Source organism: Calonectris borealis, chromosome 2, assembly GCF_964195595.1.
Source record: "Calonectris borealis chromosome 2, bCalBor7.hap1.2, whole genome shotgun sequence".
NCBI lineage: Eukaryota > Metazoa > Chordata > Aves > Procellariiformes > Procellariidae > Calonectris > Calonectris borealis.
In genome coordinates this window covers 121139638-121155952 of record NC_134313.1, presented here as the reverse complement: position 1 = coordinate 121155952, position 16315 = coordinate 121139638, and the positions used below count along the sequence as shown (strand labels likewise).

The 16315-nt window shown below is 43.1% G+C and overlaps 1 protein-coding gene across 4 annotated transcripts; it reads right to left on the bottom strand.

Moving 5' to 3' along the window:
- Positions 1 to 2577: 2577 nt before the first annotated feature.
- Positions 2578 to 11890, bottom strand: EIF1B (eukaryotic translation initiation factor 1B). 4 transcript variants are annotated; one of them, XR_012672586.1, is made up of 6 exons: positions 11721 to 11890; positions 11384 to 11589; positions 8806 to 8969; positions 7993 to 8094; positions 7213 to 7408; positions 2578 to 5747 (listed from the first exon to the last, which is right to left on the bottom strand). XR_012672586.1 is itself a non-coding variant. In XM_075143184.1 (5 exons), exons 2-5 carry the CDS (start codon positions 11412 to 11414, stop codon positions 7364 to 7366), a joined length of 342 nt encoding a protein of 113 aa, XP_074999285.1. In that variant the 5' UTR covers positions 11415 to 11589; positions 11721 to 11786; the 3' UTR covers positions 4280 to 7363. The 4 variants fall into 4 exon arrangements, 2 of the variants coding, with proteins under 2 accessions (XP_074999285.1, XP_074999284.1); XR_012672585.1 differs by having other exon boundaries at positions 11384 to 11772; XM_075143184.1 differs by having other exon boundaries at positions 4280 to 7408; positions 11721 to 11786.
- Positions 11891 to 16315: the final 4425 nt, after the last annotated feature.

Below are 16315 nucleotides of genomic sequence, written 5' to 3'. Positions count from 1 at the left end.
GTCCATCCCTTTGCTCCCAGCAGCTACTTTGCCAGATCACTAAACCACTACAGAACGCAGAAATTGCAAGCCAAACCTTTTGTTTCTGTTTTTGCCACCTCTGCCGTTTCCATCACACAGCAGCGCTGCTCAGCAGCCGGAGCCGGCAGCGACGCACAGCTCGCACGTTCCTGGCGCTCACGAGAGCGGCACCCCTTGCAGCAGGCATTCCGAAAGCTCACACAACCCGTGCTGTGCCTGCTGCATGGGGACCTGGGAGAAAACACTGCTTCGGGGCTGATTTAGGGCGCTGAAATAAACACAGCAAGAACTCTTGCGGGCAGGAAAGGTAATGTAAGAGAGGCTTCAACCTGAATAGCTTCTTTGCAGAAATGTAACACCCAAATCATGCACTTGGGAGATTCTCACATTGTCTCCTTATATTCAATTGTTACAGCTAAGCTTTCCTTTTAAAGCGTTCCTAATGCCTTCCTCATGAAAACATACCTTAAAAATGTGAATATTAGCAGCCTGAAATCGAGACAGCTAATAAGATACTAGAAACTAATAGGAGATTAGAGATCATCTCCTATAATTTAGGTGATTGGGGAGAGGCAGTGCACTGAGTAAACAGAGCTAAGAATACAGCCTAGGCACATTTCCAAGTAACACATCACCACCACCACCTTTGCGTAACAGCCTGTAGAGCCTCGAGACAGCTATATAAGGGGTATTACCATTTTAAGCACATTTCCTTTGCATTCCCACTGCCTATAGCCTCATCCAGCAATATGCAGCTGCTAGCAACAGGGTGCTTTTGCTTTTGTATATAAAACAGTGTCCTCAGATGCTCGTTCGTTGTCTTCTGAATGTTGGCCTTGATGATTTCTACAACTTTACAGGTTTGTTTGTTTGTTGTTCCCCCCTCCCCATAAATCTCCACAGCAGACAACTGGCAATTTTCCCTGTTCAGAGGGTAATACCCTGAAGTTGTCAGGATACTACTTTTATCAGACAGACAAAAAGTAATTAAAGGACTGTAGGGACAGTCCCACAGTAGATGTCCATGTCTGTGTGGTCAGATCACATCCCATGACCAGAGTGCTCTGGTACTTTGAATTTATTACCAGAGCCCCAGCTGTGTTATCAGTCTGAACTGCTATGAGAACCAGCCAGGACCTGGAAGTCGCACAGCTGCTCCTGTGCAGCGCAAACCACAAGGCAGCAGATGCTGCCGCGTTCAGACTGGCTTCAGGTGGAGGCAATCTGAAGGGCTCTGCATTGCTCTACTTGGAAGCAAGATGCAGATGCCTCCTTCCCTCTCGTCCTCTGCAGAAATCCTTTTTCTCTTCCACAGTGTTACAGAAGGATGATCTAGTTTCAGTGTGACTTAAGCCAGCGCTAGGATTGACTTCTGCTACCAGGAGAAATGAAACAATTTGATAACCCCAGGAGATGTCCTTCTCCTCGGTGCCCTTTAAAAACAGCTTAGCATGCAAGGCAGACAGGTGAGGACTCCAGGCCCAGCTACTTTCAAACAGAGCGCTGTTCACGATATTTTTTATGACGTAAAACCACTACTGAACAATCAGAAAGTTTCTCCATGCCACTGCAGAAACTTACCTAAAGGAAAGGTAGATAAAGAAGGAAAATACTCTTCTTTCAATATTCCCTATAAGGACCTTTTTCATACTGAATTCTCACTCATATGAATTACCTTGAAGAATGCATGGATTAATATACAGGTTACTATTTACTAAAGGAACCTGGACAGGGGTTTTGTTCTGTACCTTCAATTCCTAATCCAGATCTGGGCTTTGAGTTACAGGTGTAACTCAAAGATACTGACAGTATCAGATACGGACAAGTATCAGTTTGCAGGGCCATCTTTTTCACCAGTGTTACCGCGTACAGATGTGTTGATACCACCGATGCCTGTTCTGGCATTTATTGAGGTGCAGCCCATCATTCATCGGGAAGTACCCCCATCACAGGAGTATCTAACTTTGTTGGAGAGCAGCTGAAGACTGCTTCTTCTACAATAGGGGCTGCCCTTCCAGTAGATTTTTCCAGCAGGACTCTTGGAAACAGACCATTTTTAACCTTTCTGCTGTAGAACTACTCTCTGCTTACACATCAATGCATTCATGTCATTTGCTGGGTCTACCTTCCAGTTCACATGGGGGACAGGGTACTGAAACAACTGCAGCGCCACCTCTTTCATGGGGTTAGCTGTCCCATGATGATACCCAAGGCTTGTCCGTCTACTGCAGGAACAGCGCTGTTTCCCTCTCAAACTGTGAGAGGAACCACAAACACCAGCTAAATCCTGTCTTTGAGGAGCATGACCAGTCTATTTCCAACCATGTCTGCAGAATTCAGCTACTCATAACTTGGAGAGCTGCGTCTGGATCGTGGGGTTTTTTGCTGCATAATCATAGCAAAGATGGCTTAAAATGGAAAAAAAAACATTTATTATATACACTTTTAAGTACTTTTAATCAGACCCCAAATTAATTTCAGAAATGTGCTGTCACATTTCACAGGCGCAAGACATTCTAAAATAGTGGAGACCAAACTTGAGCACACGTTACTGGCTTCATCTTCAAACTCTGCATTTTGCTTATTCAAGAAATTAAGACGATCCTCTTCTACTCAAAATTTTAGACCTCAAGCCAATATCATCACCTTGTTTTAGAGCTATGATATCCCAGTACAAATCACAATATTTTTAAGTTGGTTAGTACAGATTATGGTAGAAATTTATAAGAGGAAATATAACATTTCTTGAAGAAATCAAAGCTGATTACAAGATCACATACATCACTATTAAATTACACTACTTCCATCTTCCACCAAAAAAAATAATCCTCCTTAATAATAGCATAAAAGTCCATTTGTTTTAGAAAAGCATACATAAAATAACATTGGTACATTTTATTTCAAAAGACTTTGTTGTCTCAACTTTCTAGCAATACTCCCATACAGGTTAAGACTTGTTCATAAAGAGATCAATCACAGGCATGTAGCAAACATTAAGAAGGCATGCCAGGTACAAATCCTCTTTTGAGATTTTTTTTTTTTTAAATGTTAACTGGAAACAGTAAACATGAAGCATCTGTACAGCAAACAAAACTATGTCATTTTTCCCTTATTCATCTCAAGAGCTTTTGGTCTTGCAACTGGAAAGTAACCTTCATGTTGCCACACATGGGGGACATGTTCCTAACTAAACTGAGCAGAGATGTACGGAGAGTCTTAGGAGGAAGGCAGATTCTTAATACTTAAATACACATGACCCTCTAAGTCCACTTCCATTTCCCCAGTGGCAGTAGCACACTAATTAGAGGAACAGTGACACTTACCAATACTCAATACACCAAAAGTGACAGTAACCCCTACTGTGTCCCAAAGTAAGCTATAAAAAGGCCTCTCGCATTCTTTAACTGGCTAAATACCAATCTTGTACGTACTCTCACATAGCAAGAGGAAATACTGAGCCACTTTAAACAAGGGTGTAGCACATGGATCCTGTAACACTAGAGCCTTCCAGAAGGATTAAGGAAAAGATAACTGCTGACTGGAACTCCAGGTACATCTGTCTGAATGCATCTTTAGGGCAACTGCATACCAATTATAAGCAGGATGGCAGAATAGGACAAAATGCAGAGCTCTGTTTAATTACTATTTTTTCAAATATTTAAAACTTAAGCTTCAACAACTCTTCACAATTTTAAGTTTTATAATGGCTTTAGATATATTTAGAACCTTAAATGCCAAGCTCTCAAGGAAGTTTAATTAGGATTTTTAAAGATACAGAAACAGAAATAATGTTACAGAGGTCTTGCAGTCCAGGTAAATCTAAGTTAATGAAAACCGACTTAAGATGTAAACTCATTTCCTAAGGTGTTTTTTTGTGAGGTTCCCTCCTCCCTCTCCAAAAAAGTTCTCCAGAATAAAATGCTTTTCATTTCGGTTGTGCAAGAACGTAGTGCAGGAAGTAAGGTTTAAGCAAAGCCACTGAACCAATGAATAGTGTGCACACACAATCTAGGCACTATTCTTTTCAAAGGTTCTTTCACTTGAGAAAATTATTGCTCATCTACCCATAGTTGTGCTCCTCATGCTCATCTCAAACACACAGTCAGATTTAGCAGACCACAGGTGAAGGTCAAGGGTCTGATAATTCATACAACAAGAGGAAGTAGGCAGCTTACAGACTTAAATTACTAAATCTCATCTTCTACAAGTAAGGACTGCTACCACCATTTGGGAAGTGATGGTTTCATTGTTCATTAGGTAGATGTAGGCTCTGAACGGACAATTAAATGAATTTATTTATGCAACAGCTTAGTGTATCAGCTAGAAGAATCAGCTACAACAGCCTAATATAACTATGCACAGCAAGGCTGTGAATTTGAAACAGCAGTTCCTACATCCAATTGCAACTTGTGGTTAAGCCTAGATATCACTAAGAAGGCAATCTTGATTTGGAGATCTGAAAGACACAGACTTCACAATATTCCAACAAAAAGAAGCCATCGATCTTTGCAGTCTGAGCTTGCCCAGACTCAAGTTCTACTAGTGGGTTTTAAAAGTGTTTTCTATTATTAGCTCCCTTTTACTGCCTCGACAATTATCGGCCACATCCTTTACCATTTTTTAACCTATTTTGGAATAGATGGAAAGACTGAAACCTGCCTTCACTGTGGAAACAGGTTTTCATGGCAGTAATTTAAACAGTTCTTTCCCAAAGTCTTTCATGTTTATCAGCATTCTTGAAACATGGATATATATTCCAAATAGGCTGAGCTTTGACAAAGAAGTTTCAGCGTAAGATGATAAAACATGAAATTGTTGAAGCCTTTCCTCTAGAACACGCAAAGGGGCTTGGGCTTCTAACAAGGCTTGTTACAATCTTACCAAGACACTGTTCTAGTTTAAAACACTCCAAGGACAAAAATTTCTGCTTTCCTTCTAGAAAGAATAAATCATTTGTTGCCACAACAAATCTCATCTACTTAAACTTCAAATGTGTTTCTTCTTATTCCCTCTCCTTTTAATTTTGCCCTTCAAAGGTCAAAACACAAGCAGCTCCACTAGAGCATAAAAACCAACCCCTCAACTGCAAGGTTCCTCCTATCAGAAAGGACTTTTAAATGAGGAGGAAGAAAACAAAGTTTTTTCTTATTTATTCCAAGCAGAATGACTATGGAGACATGACTCAAGCTTAGGTAGTAAAAGTTAATGGAATGCCATCTGAAATGAAGACTGACTCAGTAACACATGAGACTTGCCAATCATTTGTTAATCTCCAATTCAAAAACCCACTAGAAGTACTCATGTAATACCAGTGAAATAGAAGATACTGCTTGTTTTTCCTCTTGGGCAGGAGAACAAGCTTTAAATGAGAATGTCACTTTTTCTGGCATTTGATAAAATGAAAATCACGAAATGCTGTGTACCCCCGAAGGATTAATTACTTTAGCATCTATGAATCAGGACTAGGTAAACTTGCAGTACAATGATTTTATTCTGCTAATGTGCAAGACTTGCATAAGACTTATTCTTTGGACTTCCGTTCTGCATGCTGGTATTTCGTGTTTTGCAGCAGGCTCTCCCTCCTCCTCCTCCTGAACACATTATACAATATAACAGTGTACAATCTTCCGGAACATCTTTTTTCTGGAACAGTTAAGATCTCTAACACCAGGCAGAATTTGTGACGATTGAGAGACTGGACACTGGATTCTTACACGTGGAATTGTCTAGACCAGACAGAGAAAGAAATTGTCATATGAATGCTCTATAATGCTCCCCTAATTGTTGTTAGTGCCATAAAGTGCCATTCATATATAAATTCAGAATTCTTAAAAAAAAAAAAGGTTCAAGTGAGTCAAAATTGAGCATGTCTGTTTAGCAAGTCTGCACAGGAAACAAAGTATAGGCACAAGTGATATTAAGTAATATAGTTTTGTCTATTCTTGATGTTTACATAGGTAGTCATCAGTTCTTTTTTTCCAATTAATTTATTAATAAGTCTTAGCAGTAAAGAAATGTCTCTTTCTTCCTTTCCAGAGAATACATGATATTATAAGAAGCTTTTTTAACTTTTCCCACTATTCTTATGGTTTCCCAGCTCAGCATGTTTTGAATTGTTTCAGAGAAAATTTCCATGTATATCTCACAAGGAAGATAAGATCTGCACGTTTCACCAAATGAAGTCATTTCATTCTGTAAAGAGACATGTCTTAAAAGCAGAATACCAAATGCCTACGGCTAACTAAAGCTACATTAAAAGCGTGGCTGAACAAACCTATTATAACTTCAGACCACAGTGAATGAATTGCCTGCTAGAAAAGTAGACTAAATCAACTTTCTGTAGTAACACCCAAATCCCATTACAAAACCCTCCATATTAACCATTAGTCACAGCAAAACTTTTCACACAAGGAAAAAAAAAGGCTAGTGTAGAGCCTGTTCCCTTCCTTACTTCCACAGCTAATACTACCAGCTAATTAAAGCACCCTGCTTGCCAACATTAAATGTACAGTCATGGCAGAAGCCAACTCAATGTCTTTCCCCTTCACTCAGTCACAGAAGAGAGAAAAAATCCCATGAACTTTCTTCAAATGTTTTGGGAGTACTATGTAAGACCTAGATGTTTAACATGTTCTCAGTAGTAAAAACCTTAAGGGATTCAGCTTATTTTAGTCCTACTATGCTTAACACTAATATGTCATAGTCACTGCAGTAAATTCTAGAGAAGATCCAGTTACTTACTCAGCAAACAATTTATGTCTTATCATGCTGCTACTAAGATACACTTACACAAAAGACTTCAAAGCCTAGTCTTACAGCTACAGGATAGGATCACATCAAGCTAATCTACTGATTAATTAGCTAATACTTCATCATGTAGATATTCCAATTTATTCAATGAGCAGTGAGCTACACTTGCCACAAAACATTTTAGCCATTCTTTAGTAAGGCTGCTGTGCTAGTTTAAAACTTAAGCTAAAGCATTTCAGATATCCCAGAAAATACATGAATAAACTTTTATTTCTAAGCAACAACACACTATTTTAATACAACTCACACATTTAAGTCAGGTAGAGAGTAGTAAACTGAACAATCATCACTAAAACATTTCCATTGGAAATGTGTTAAAGTTCACAAGTGTCTTCATTACCACCTTACTGAAGTTTTCTTATGTGTTTCTAGTCTACACACCACATGTTTCACGCAGTCATGCAAATCTGAATCAAATTTTAGATGTTCAGGTAACAGGGAAGTCCATTCACTGCAAAGATTCATTTTTCACAGAAGAGCCAGGCTAGGTAAGACCAAATACTGCAGGGTTCTTCATGAGAGTACAGGTATTTTAGAAACCATGAACTTTCAGTTGTTCTTCCTTGACAATGCCAATCTAAAGGAGAAAAGCAACATATTTCAGTAAAGCTTACATGCTTAGGATATTACAGTGATATCAAGTTACCACAATCTTATATTTTGATTAAAGAAACTGCAATACAGTATATATGCAATAAAGCAGTTTTCTAGTTTCCAGAATGTTTCTGGGCCAAGCAGAAGAATTGACTACACAAAAAAGAAAATCTTATCAGACATCTGACTTGTTCTGTAGTCCTAGCACTTATTCTTTGACGGTGTAACATCTCTACATCATGATTTGCACCAGTAAGCTAGTGGTGACTCTTTCTTCTATAGTGTTTTCAGTCTCAAAATTATGGTTTGCATCAAATTGATTTTACGAATGAAGAACTCAAGTTGCACTGCCAGAGAACAAGTGGTATGTTCTAGCAGGGTAGATGCATTCTACAGTGCTTTGATTCTTACCGGAGTTTTACTCTCACTCTGCAAGCGTCATTTTACTTTTTGGCTGAAAATACAAAGGACCTATAGTGGACATCTTTTGCTGCTTAATTAACATCAGTGCCACCTGTCACTGTATTGCTTCCAGAGAGGTTTAGATATTTATCTGCTGTCCCTCACCTCCAAGAGGAATTGGCAAATGTTCTTCCTCTGGTCACCTTGAAGCTGGATAACTTCACCGTATTCAGGATGTTCAATCACAGTACCATTACAAGCAAATTTCTAGAGAGAAATATTCATATTGTAAGGCATCTGATGTACATTATGATTTTGCTTAGTAAGTCTTTTCAGCAGAATTTTGTCACAGAAGCTGCTTACTAAATTCTGATGCCAAGAAAGGCAAAGGCTAGATCTATTTTACACTGGTTTTGAGAGCAAATGGAATATATCTCCTGATGCATACATACACAAACTAAGCTGCTGAGAGTAAATTCAGGCATAGACAGAATTAGCTACTATGCAGAAGGAGCTGGCCAACACTCATTACAAGAATGGAAAACAAAGTCGTAAGATACAGCCTTTCAACTCCACACTATTTTAAAATAAATATTTTCATCCTGGCGAAACTCAAGATCTCTATTTCAACAGTAACTCAGCTATGACAGAAGCAGGAATGCAAAAACAGTTCTACTTTAAACTGATTTTAGTCTTCCCATCAACAAAGCCAGATATCTGTGAAATTTTAATGAAACATTCAGAATATATTTTATTTACGTCTTTATAGGAAAGAAACGTTTAACTTTTTAGCAAAAATCAGTGTCACTAGACACTAACAGAAGTTTTGAAAAAGACAGGGAAAGGAATCAACCTGAATATGAAAGTGATGTACACTGGCAAGAATGAAATAAAATAAATATTCTGTTACTTAGTATTAAAAGCTATCATACTCCTTTATACAATATCTTTATTATTAAATCAAATCAGCAACTTCACCTTTTTGAAAGCTTTCACAAGTTTCTTCTTGTCATAATCATCTGCAATTCCCTGAACAGTTGTTAGTGTCTTTCTTCCGTTTCGTTGCTGGATCCTTATATGAATGTAATCCTCAGTCCCCGCTGGGAGTAAGTCGTCACCCTTTGTTGCATCAGCAAAGGGGTCTGCAGGAGGAAAAAGATTCATGTAATTCCCACAACGTAAAACACTCAAGCTCAAAAACTAACAGATAAGTTTCTCACTTCACAGAGAGCTTTATTTAGGGAATAATCTTGCTGTTTTCTCCCTGTTTAAAAATACACTGTTAAAATCAGAGTACCTTTTTCTACAGCTCTGTTAAGTCTCGCTAGCCTACTAACTCAGCATAGTGCTCTCAACTATCACGCATCCTGTTTCTTCAATGCCTTCCTGGATATAAACAATTTTCAGCCACAGTACCAATTTACTTTGCTATTTCTTGCAAACTGTAAATCCTGAAAGCAGGGTTTCAAGAGAACATCAAGTGCACATAAGTTTTAGACAGCCACCAGCATTTTAAGTGAAATACGGAAGTCATATCTTTTATCAGATCAACTGATAAGTACAGAAAAATCAAAAAGCTCTTGCACACACATTCTTTTCCAGGTCCAGAACAGATGTCTTATACCGTGACAACTACCACACTACCAACATTTTAAGGCATGGATGTAATTCTTGGCTACTAATGTATACAAAACACGGCAAGAGACACTAACAGATGTCAGAGGCTGTCTGTAAACCTGGACCCCTCTGCCAGTCAGTAAGTTTAGGCAAGAATTGTAACAAAATTCATTTAGGCTTTCATTATAGAAAGGTCAGTTCTCAAATTCTTCCAAGCTTAAATTCGTTTAGCACAGGTGAAACAGGAAGGCATTTAGGAAAAAGAAGGGTTTCCGGGTTATACTCCTTATTCTCAGTTCTCCACAAAAACATATTTAACACTCACTCTATCAAGAAATTTGATAGCCCTACAAGTTTCCTAATCAGTAGCTCCAAATAAATCTTGAAGCATGAAGTAATTTAAGTATTACTTTTCTTAAAAACAAATCACAAGTTATTTCTGGATACTAATCAGAATCATATTGAAGAGCCTGGTCTTCAGAAAGAACAGGTTCAACAGCTATGCAAGCTACAATTTCCCAAACTTCCATCCAAAACTCAAACCTAAAAACTGCGATCAAGTTTTGCCATCCACTTGAAACAAATGCCCCCAAAGAGTAAAACTTCAGCAGAAAAACCTAAAAACAGTGATCAAGTTTTGCCATCCACTTGAAACAAATGCCCCCAAAGAGTAAAACTTCAGCAGAAATAGGAACAGAAGCAGTTCAGCTGCAGACAGATTGACCCTTGGAGAAGTAAGAATGACAAGAGACTTAAAGGCACTGAAAGCATCATGAGGATGCAAGCACCACAGGAAAGAAGTACAGCACTGGGAAGCTTGACCAACTTAATTTCTACTAAGGCATTTGTTAAAACATGCTGAATTTCACTGTGCCCCACAGCTTATGGGGCAAACACTAAAAGAAAATTTTCAGTGAAAGAAAAGGTGAAAGACAAAGGGGACTCAGGCATGAAGATCGCTTGGCTGAGTTTAGGATTCTAGGTTGGAGATAAGCCAGCGCTGTAGGTGTTAACATTGGATTACTTCAAACAAATCCTTTAGACAGCACCTTCCTACGCACAGGATCAGCTCCCAAATCTGATTAACATAACCTTCTCATATGGCTTATATCTACTGAAGATTAGAGACAAAACTAAAGACCAAAAGCCTAACAACATTATCAGATAAAGCGTTAACTTGCTCACTTCTGTTGCCTATAGATACGGAAGGTGGAGAACCATGGCCCAGCATGGTAAACTTCCCTCCTAATACAACAGAAATGACCTACCGTCTGTATAGATCAATCTATAGAAACAATACCCTTCGCAGGGCATAATAGGTTTTGGGACACTGGTAAGCATAAGATGAGGCAGCAAATCAACAAACAATTGGAACTGAGGAGATTATTCCTTTCCTTAGCAGAAGATACGAACCCTAGACTCCCTGTGCCCACAAAGATTACAACTTTGGGACTGCAGAGTTGACAAAAAAGCCCAGTTTGGGGAGCTAGCAGACATTCAGGCAAACAGCGCAGTGTGGGGTGTCAGACCACTGTACATGGCAGCATCTCCTACGGGAGTGGAAAGCGAGCAAACGGAGAGGGAGATGAGCCTCCTACCCGATGTCTCTCCGCTGCACACACGGCGCCACGGGAGGACAAGGACAAGCAGTCAGAGCTGCCTTTACAGAGGAACGCGGGCAGCGCCGGGGATGGCAACACCCGCTCAGCAACGGCTTCAATGTCACCGCGGGAGTGGGGGGGCACCGACGCACCGGGGGACCCCGGGAAAGCGGGGGCAGGACGATGCCGGGGGACAGGGGCGGCAGCACGGACAGCGGGCCGAGGACGGGATGGGCGGGGGCAGCCACAGCCCCGGGGTGCGTTTGCCGAGGGGGGTGACTGTGGGGCTCCCTGCGGCACAAGGGGGTGGCGGCGTGCCGGCCGGCGGCGGCTCTTACCGAAGGATTGGAGGTTCTGGATAGATGACATGCGACTCTGCGGCGAGAGGCTGGAGCAGCGGGGAAAAGGCCGCGGCTGGGTCCGCTCGGGTCACGTCTCCGGCTCCGCAGTGCCAGCGGGGGCGGGGAGCGGGGAGGGGAGGGAGCGGGGAGGGAGGGGAGGAAGCGAGGGGAGGGATAACAAAAGCAGAGGGAGGAGGGCGAATCTGAAAGGGAGGGAAGGGGGAGAGAGAAAGAGAAAGGAGTAAAAGGAGGAGAAAGCGTAAAGGGAAATACAAGGGGGTGAGAGCCCCCCGCCCCTCACCCACGGCACCCCCGGCACACCGCCCCACACTACCGCTAACGGGCAGCGGCGGCCGTTTTTCCTCATAAAATGGCGGTCCGCCCGGGCCGCGCCAGGCACGTGACGGCCACCACCGCCCCCGTGCTGCCTGACGGGAAAGAGAGTCCCCCCGCGCCCCGCGGCCGCAGAGCGCGGAGCATCGCTCCGGGCCGAAGGACTACAGTGCCCAGAGTGCACCGCGCCGCGCCACGCGGCGCCGCCAGGTGGCGGGGCGTGGGCGCCGGTTCAGGGTCGGGCTGTGCGTTCGCGCATCCCCGCGTTCCCCGAGGGGGCAACAGGCAACTGGGAATGACCAGCTCAGGAGCCCAGTTTCCCACAGGGAGGGGCCCCAAAAGCAGTGCTGGCGGGTCGCTGAAGCCCCTTGTTCTCCAGGCTGCCCGCCTGGCGTGGTTGCCTGCCCCGGTCCTCGGGGACAGCACAGGCCCCGGTGAGGTGACGCCCCGCTCGTGTGCGTTGGTTTGGGTAGTGCCGTTTCCTGGTATCCCTGCACGTTCCCAGGCTAATTGGGATCCCAAGCTAACTCCCAAGAACGGGGGAGAATGCTTCCCCCTTCCTCTTCCCCACTCAAACACGTTGGAAAAAACCCTTCCTTCAGGCCTACCTCGCTGGACAAAACGCGGCTCAACACGCACGAATACGTTGGGGGAGCCAGTTAGCACCCTGCAAGCGGCCCGGGTCTCCCCCTTTGTGCGCAGGTCCACGTCCTCACCCTTCCTTTCAGGTGGGCGCTGCCAGCGAGGTGGAGCTGCTGCGTTCCCCACGCCCCGGGTACCGCCGTGGCTGGCCGGCCGCGTGGCCCCACAGGACTCCCCATTCGACAGCTGCCCACTGACTGACTCTTAACCATTTACGTGTGGGGAGGACATGTTGGGGCTGCAATGGTAAAGGTTTGCCTTTAAAAAGGTGTGCTTATGTTACAAAACTTGCCAGTCCTTGGGAGATGATTAATGGCTTTGCAGATGTACAATAACCTAGTTGCGTTGGCACAACTGCTAGAACCTGTATTTCTCCTTTTTTTTTTTTTGGCTTTTATACTAAGCTTCACTCTGCTTAAATCAAAGGGATATTCCTCTTCTGTGATCCAAGGCCTGGATCGGCACTGCAATAGTTTTATGAATGTCAGCGTGCATTGGTCTAAGAAAGTTTCTGGTCCTGGTACTTCGCAAGGAAGCTTTTCTTTTTCCCTTGGGGAAAGCAGGGCCATTTGCCATGGTACAAAACCTCTGCTCACCCTTTGCTACCATCGCTGATGAAGCCTTTCACTGCAGTATGGGGTGTAGAGAGGGGTTGTCCAACTCTTTCCCAAGCAGCTGCGAAAGGCACTATTGAGACAGTAATGGGAGGATGGGGAGATGCTAATTACAGAGCTTGAGGCGCCTGCTTCAGTTACAGAGGCATGCCACAATTTGGACAATGTCTGTGGATTAAGGATGCAGAGCTAGACACTGAGAGACCACCTGGGCAGGTTGAGAAAGCTCAGGACACCCATCCTCAGGGACGTGTCCCCAGGTTGTCTCCAGCACCTCTCTCAGAGAACTTACATTACTACTAATGTGGGGGATTTTTGGCTCTGATGCATTTTGCAAACTCCACATCTCTGTGCAAAATTTTGTTGTATCTTTTGCTCTTCCATCATCATTCCATGAAACTTTTTCCCAGCAGCAAAGCAGGCCTGTCATCCCTTTTTTCCCCCAGCCACTGGTTTTTGTTACCTTGGCTGGGGCAGTACCGCTCTCTGTGGGGCATTGTGATGAGCCAAGTCAGCAAACTGATTTGAGTTAAAAAATAAACTCAAAGGTTAAAACCTCAGATCCACTCCACTTGCATAATCCTGCAACAGTTGTGCTGGGACAACCAAAGAGGACAGAGGCTGGGGACAGGCCTGGCCATGGATGAGAGGACGGTGGGTCTTCAGACACAAAACCCAACTCCGAGTCTGCAGGTTTAGGTGAGTTCTCTGCTCAGTGTGGCAGTTCTTGTGCTTACTTTGAATTCTCATGCATTTAAAATAGTTTTGTACTTCTAGTACTCACTGCAGGATTAACCTGGGCCTATGGGCTCATTGGGCATCTGCGGGATTCATCAAACAGTTTACAGAAAAATGAGATTTGGTGTCTGGGAAACAACAAAGCTCCTTTATAAGCCAAGAAGATGTGACTTTGTTGTCCTTAAAACAAAACCACAATGAACAGTTAAGTGCAAACCTTGACAACTGCAGAGGGAATGGAAACAAATCCTAATTGCCCAGCTTGGCATGCACTGGGCAGCAATTAAAACAGAGGCAGTGGCCAGCACCCTTATTGTTCCCTTGGCAGCCTGCCGCAGTGGCCACGTGCATTGGCGTGGGGTCTCGGTGGGGCTGTGTCAATGCAAAGAGCTTTCCCTCTGCTGTCCTCCTCAGAGGGAGCTGCAGGTCTCCGTGTCATGTCCATCACTTACGTCTGACACAAATACAGTCTGTGCAAGCGCCTTGTACAAAACTTTGGTCACTGTGGGCAGAGACAGGTGGCATCCTGCTGGAGATGTGTTTCTCCTGCTTTTGCCCCTTGACAGCTGACCTGAGGTCCTTTGTCCTGGCTGATTCCTTCCCATTGCTCCTGAGCAGCCACTCGTGGCAATAGACCTGTGAAAGTCCTGGTTGCAAGGGCTTCCAGCCACACCAGGCTGAAAGGTGGGCCAAGCAGACATGGCACAGCAGCAAACAAAAAAGGCAGAAGCAGTTAAAAGAGGTCTAAAACCTAGGTGGAAGCAAAAGGTGGTGTTGCTTAGGGTGTTAAATTTCAGATTATGGCTAATCGTCCTAGAGCTGAAGCAGGAGTTAATCTCATTTGCTAATATCTATTAGACATCAGGGTTTAAGCAATGGATTGGGAATGAGACTCTTGCCTTTCCATGACTAATGTATAACGTGGCAACTATTGTGCAGGAAAAGAACAACATCATCTCTAATTATCTTGATCATGGTTTTAAGCTATTTAAGTGCAGTAGTTGCAAGACCTGGTTATGAATAGCAATTAGAGATCCCCTTGCTTGCCTTGTACTGTATTTCAGTTTATCTGTCAAGCTGTATGTGAATCATTAGAGGTTCTTTATGACTGGATAAACTGCAGGGATTAAAACCAGGGACTCACTGTCATGCAGGTGAAAAATATGACATACTGAAGCCATAAAGTACACTTTTGTAAAAATTGTCACCCTAATGCAGAACCGCACCTTCACTGAGTACTCTTAGAAGTATTTTGGCTGCCCTTTCGGAGCAGCGAGTAACCCAGACCAGTAGGAGAAACTTTGTTCTTCCAGAGAATTGCTGTGTTGGAAACATGGGCCTGGAATACCATGAGAACACCTTGCATCAGGAAAAAAACAAGTCACCTGCATGGTAGGGGCTAAAGCTTTAATTTAGGACTCTCTATGGCGTCTGTCTTTGCACGTGTGCACACACAAGGCTGCTGTTACCTTCTGTAATAACCGGCACGAACAACATTGTTTTTCATTTCCTGTAGACATTGTTCTAATATATACCACTACTACTATTTTCATGTGCAGCACTCTAATATTTTTTTATTGCTTAGGAGCCTTTACAAAGCCAAAAGGTCTGTTAATTTAGTTAAGGATTGCTCCTGTAGGCAGATCCCCTGGACCTGGTCTTGCGGTCTGCCCTACCAGAACATGGCAGGCTCTTGTGCTGAACTGTCCTCCACAACAGCCTGGAAACCCAGACAATTATTGCTTGAAGTACACAGTGTTCAAAGAGCAGTTTAAGTTGCCTGGAAAGTGATTGTGCTTGAAATCTGCAAATGGCACGTAGCAGCACTAATTTCCATCCTGTATTCCAGCAATGCAGCTACTCTTTACACAAATTCTGCCCCACTCCAGTGCCAGAGGCATACCTTTGCTGGCCTAATGTTGGCATCCTGAAAATACCGTCCAAGTGCTGGATGCTTGAGAGACAGGCAAAAATATTTCCACCCTTGATTTTTTTTTCTTGAACTGTAATCTTCCCTGCTTCTGCTACATGCCTCTACCTACAATATCCAGCTGCGTTTGGAAGATGTGCATCCTGAACTACTGTGCAGAAGGGTGTCTGGTGGCTTTCTAGCAGGGAGGAAAAATAGCAAAAGTTTCAGAAGAAATCTTCCCTCTGCCTATCTGCACTGTCAGCAGAATCCTTTCGAAGGTGGCTGTAACCATGCCCAGCCTCCACAGCATGCTGAGGAAGGGCTTGGGGAGACTGCCTGATGTCCTGAGCTGTAGTCTGTGCCTGAGCTGCCCAGCTGCTAACAAGTGGTTCCAGTAAGCATGTGCTAACTGGGAGAACTGGGCAAACCGGGAACTGTGCTAGTGGTAAACACCTGGATATCCAGTCTAACTTATCAGAATCTGCGTTATATGTAGTTTGGTTTAGCTTCATTACATGGTCAGATTTCAAGATACACATGCTTTTGTTTGAAACCTGTGGGGGTTCATTCCTTGCTCAACAATGATTGAAAGCAAGAAGATAATTTCTGTGTTAACCACTAGATGGTCCTGTTTCTCAAAGAAAAAAATAATTCAAAAATAAAGGCAGTCCTGGCTTTGCTCGGTACCTG

Bases quoted from the DNA above. Each gene is read 5' to 3' on its own strand.
- EIF1B (XM_075143184.1), bottom strand. From the start codon at position 11,414: ATGTCATCTATCCAGAACCTCCAATCCTTCG. The intron at 8,095-8,805 runs GTGAAGTTGCTG...ATTTCTCTCTAG, and splicing joins TTGTGAAAGCTTTCAAAAAG to AAATTTGCTTGTAATGGTAC. The intron at 7,409-7,992 runs GTGAGGGACAGC...TTTCTCCTTTAG, and splicing joins TTTGCCAATTCCTCTTGGAG to ATTGGCATTGTCAAGGAAGA.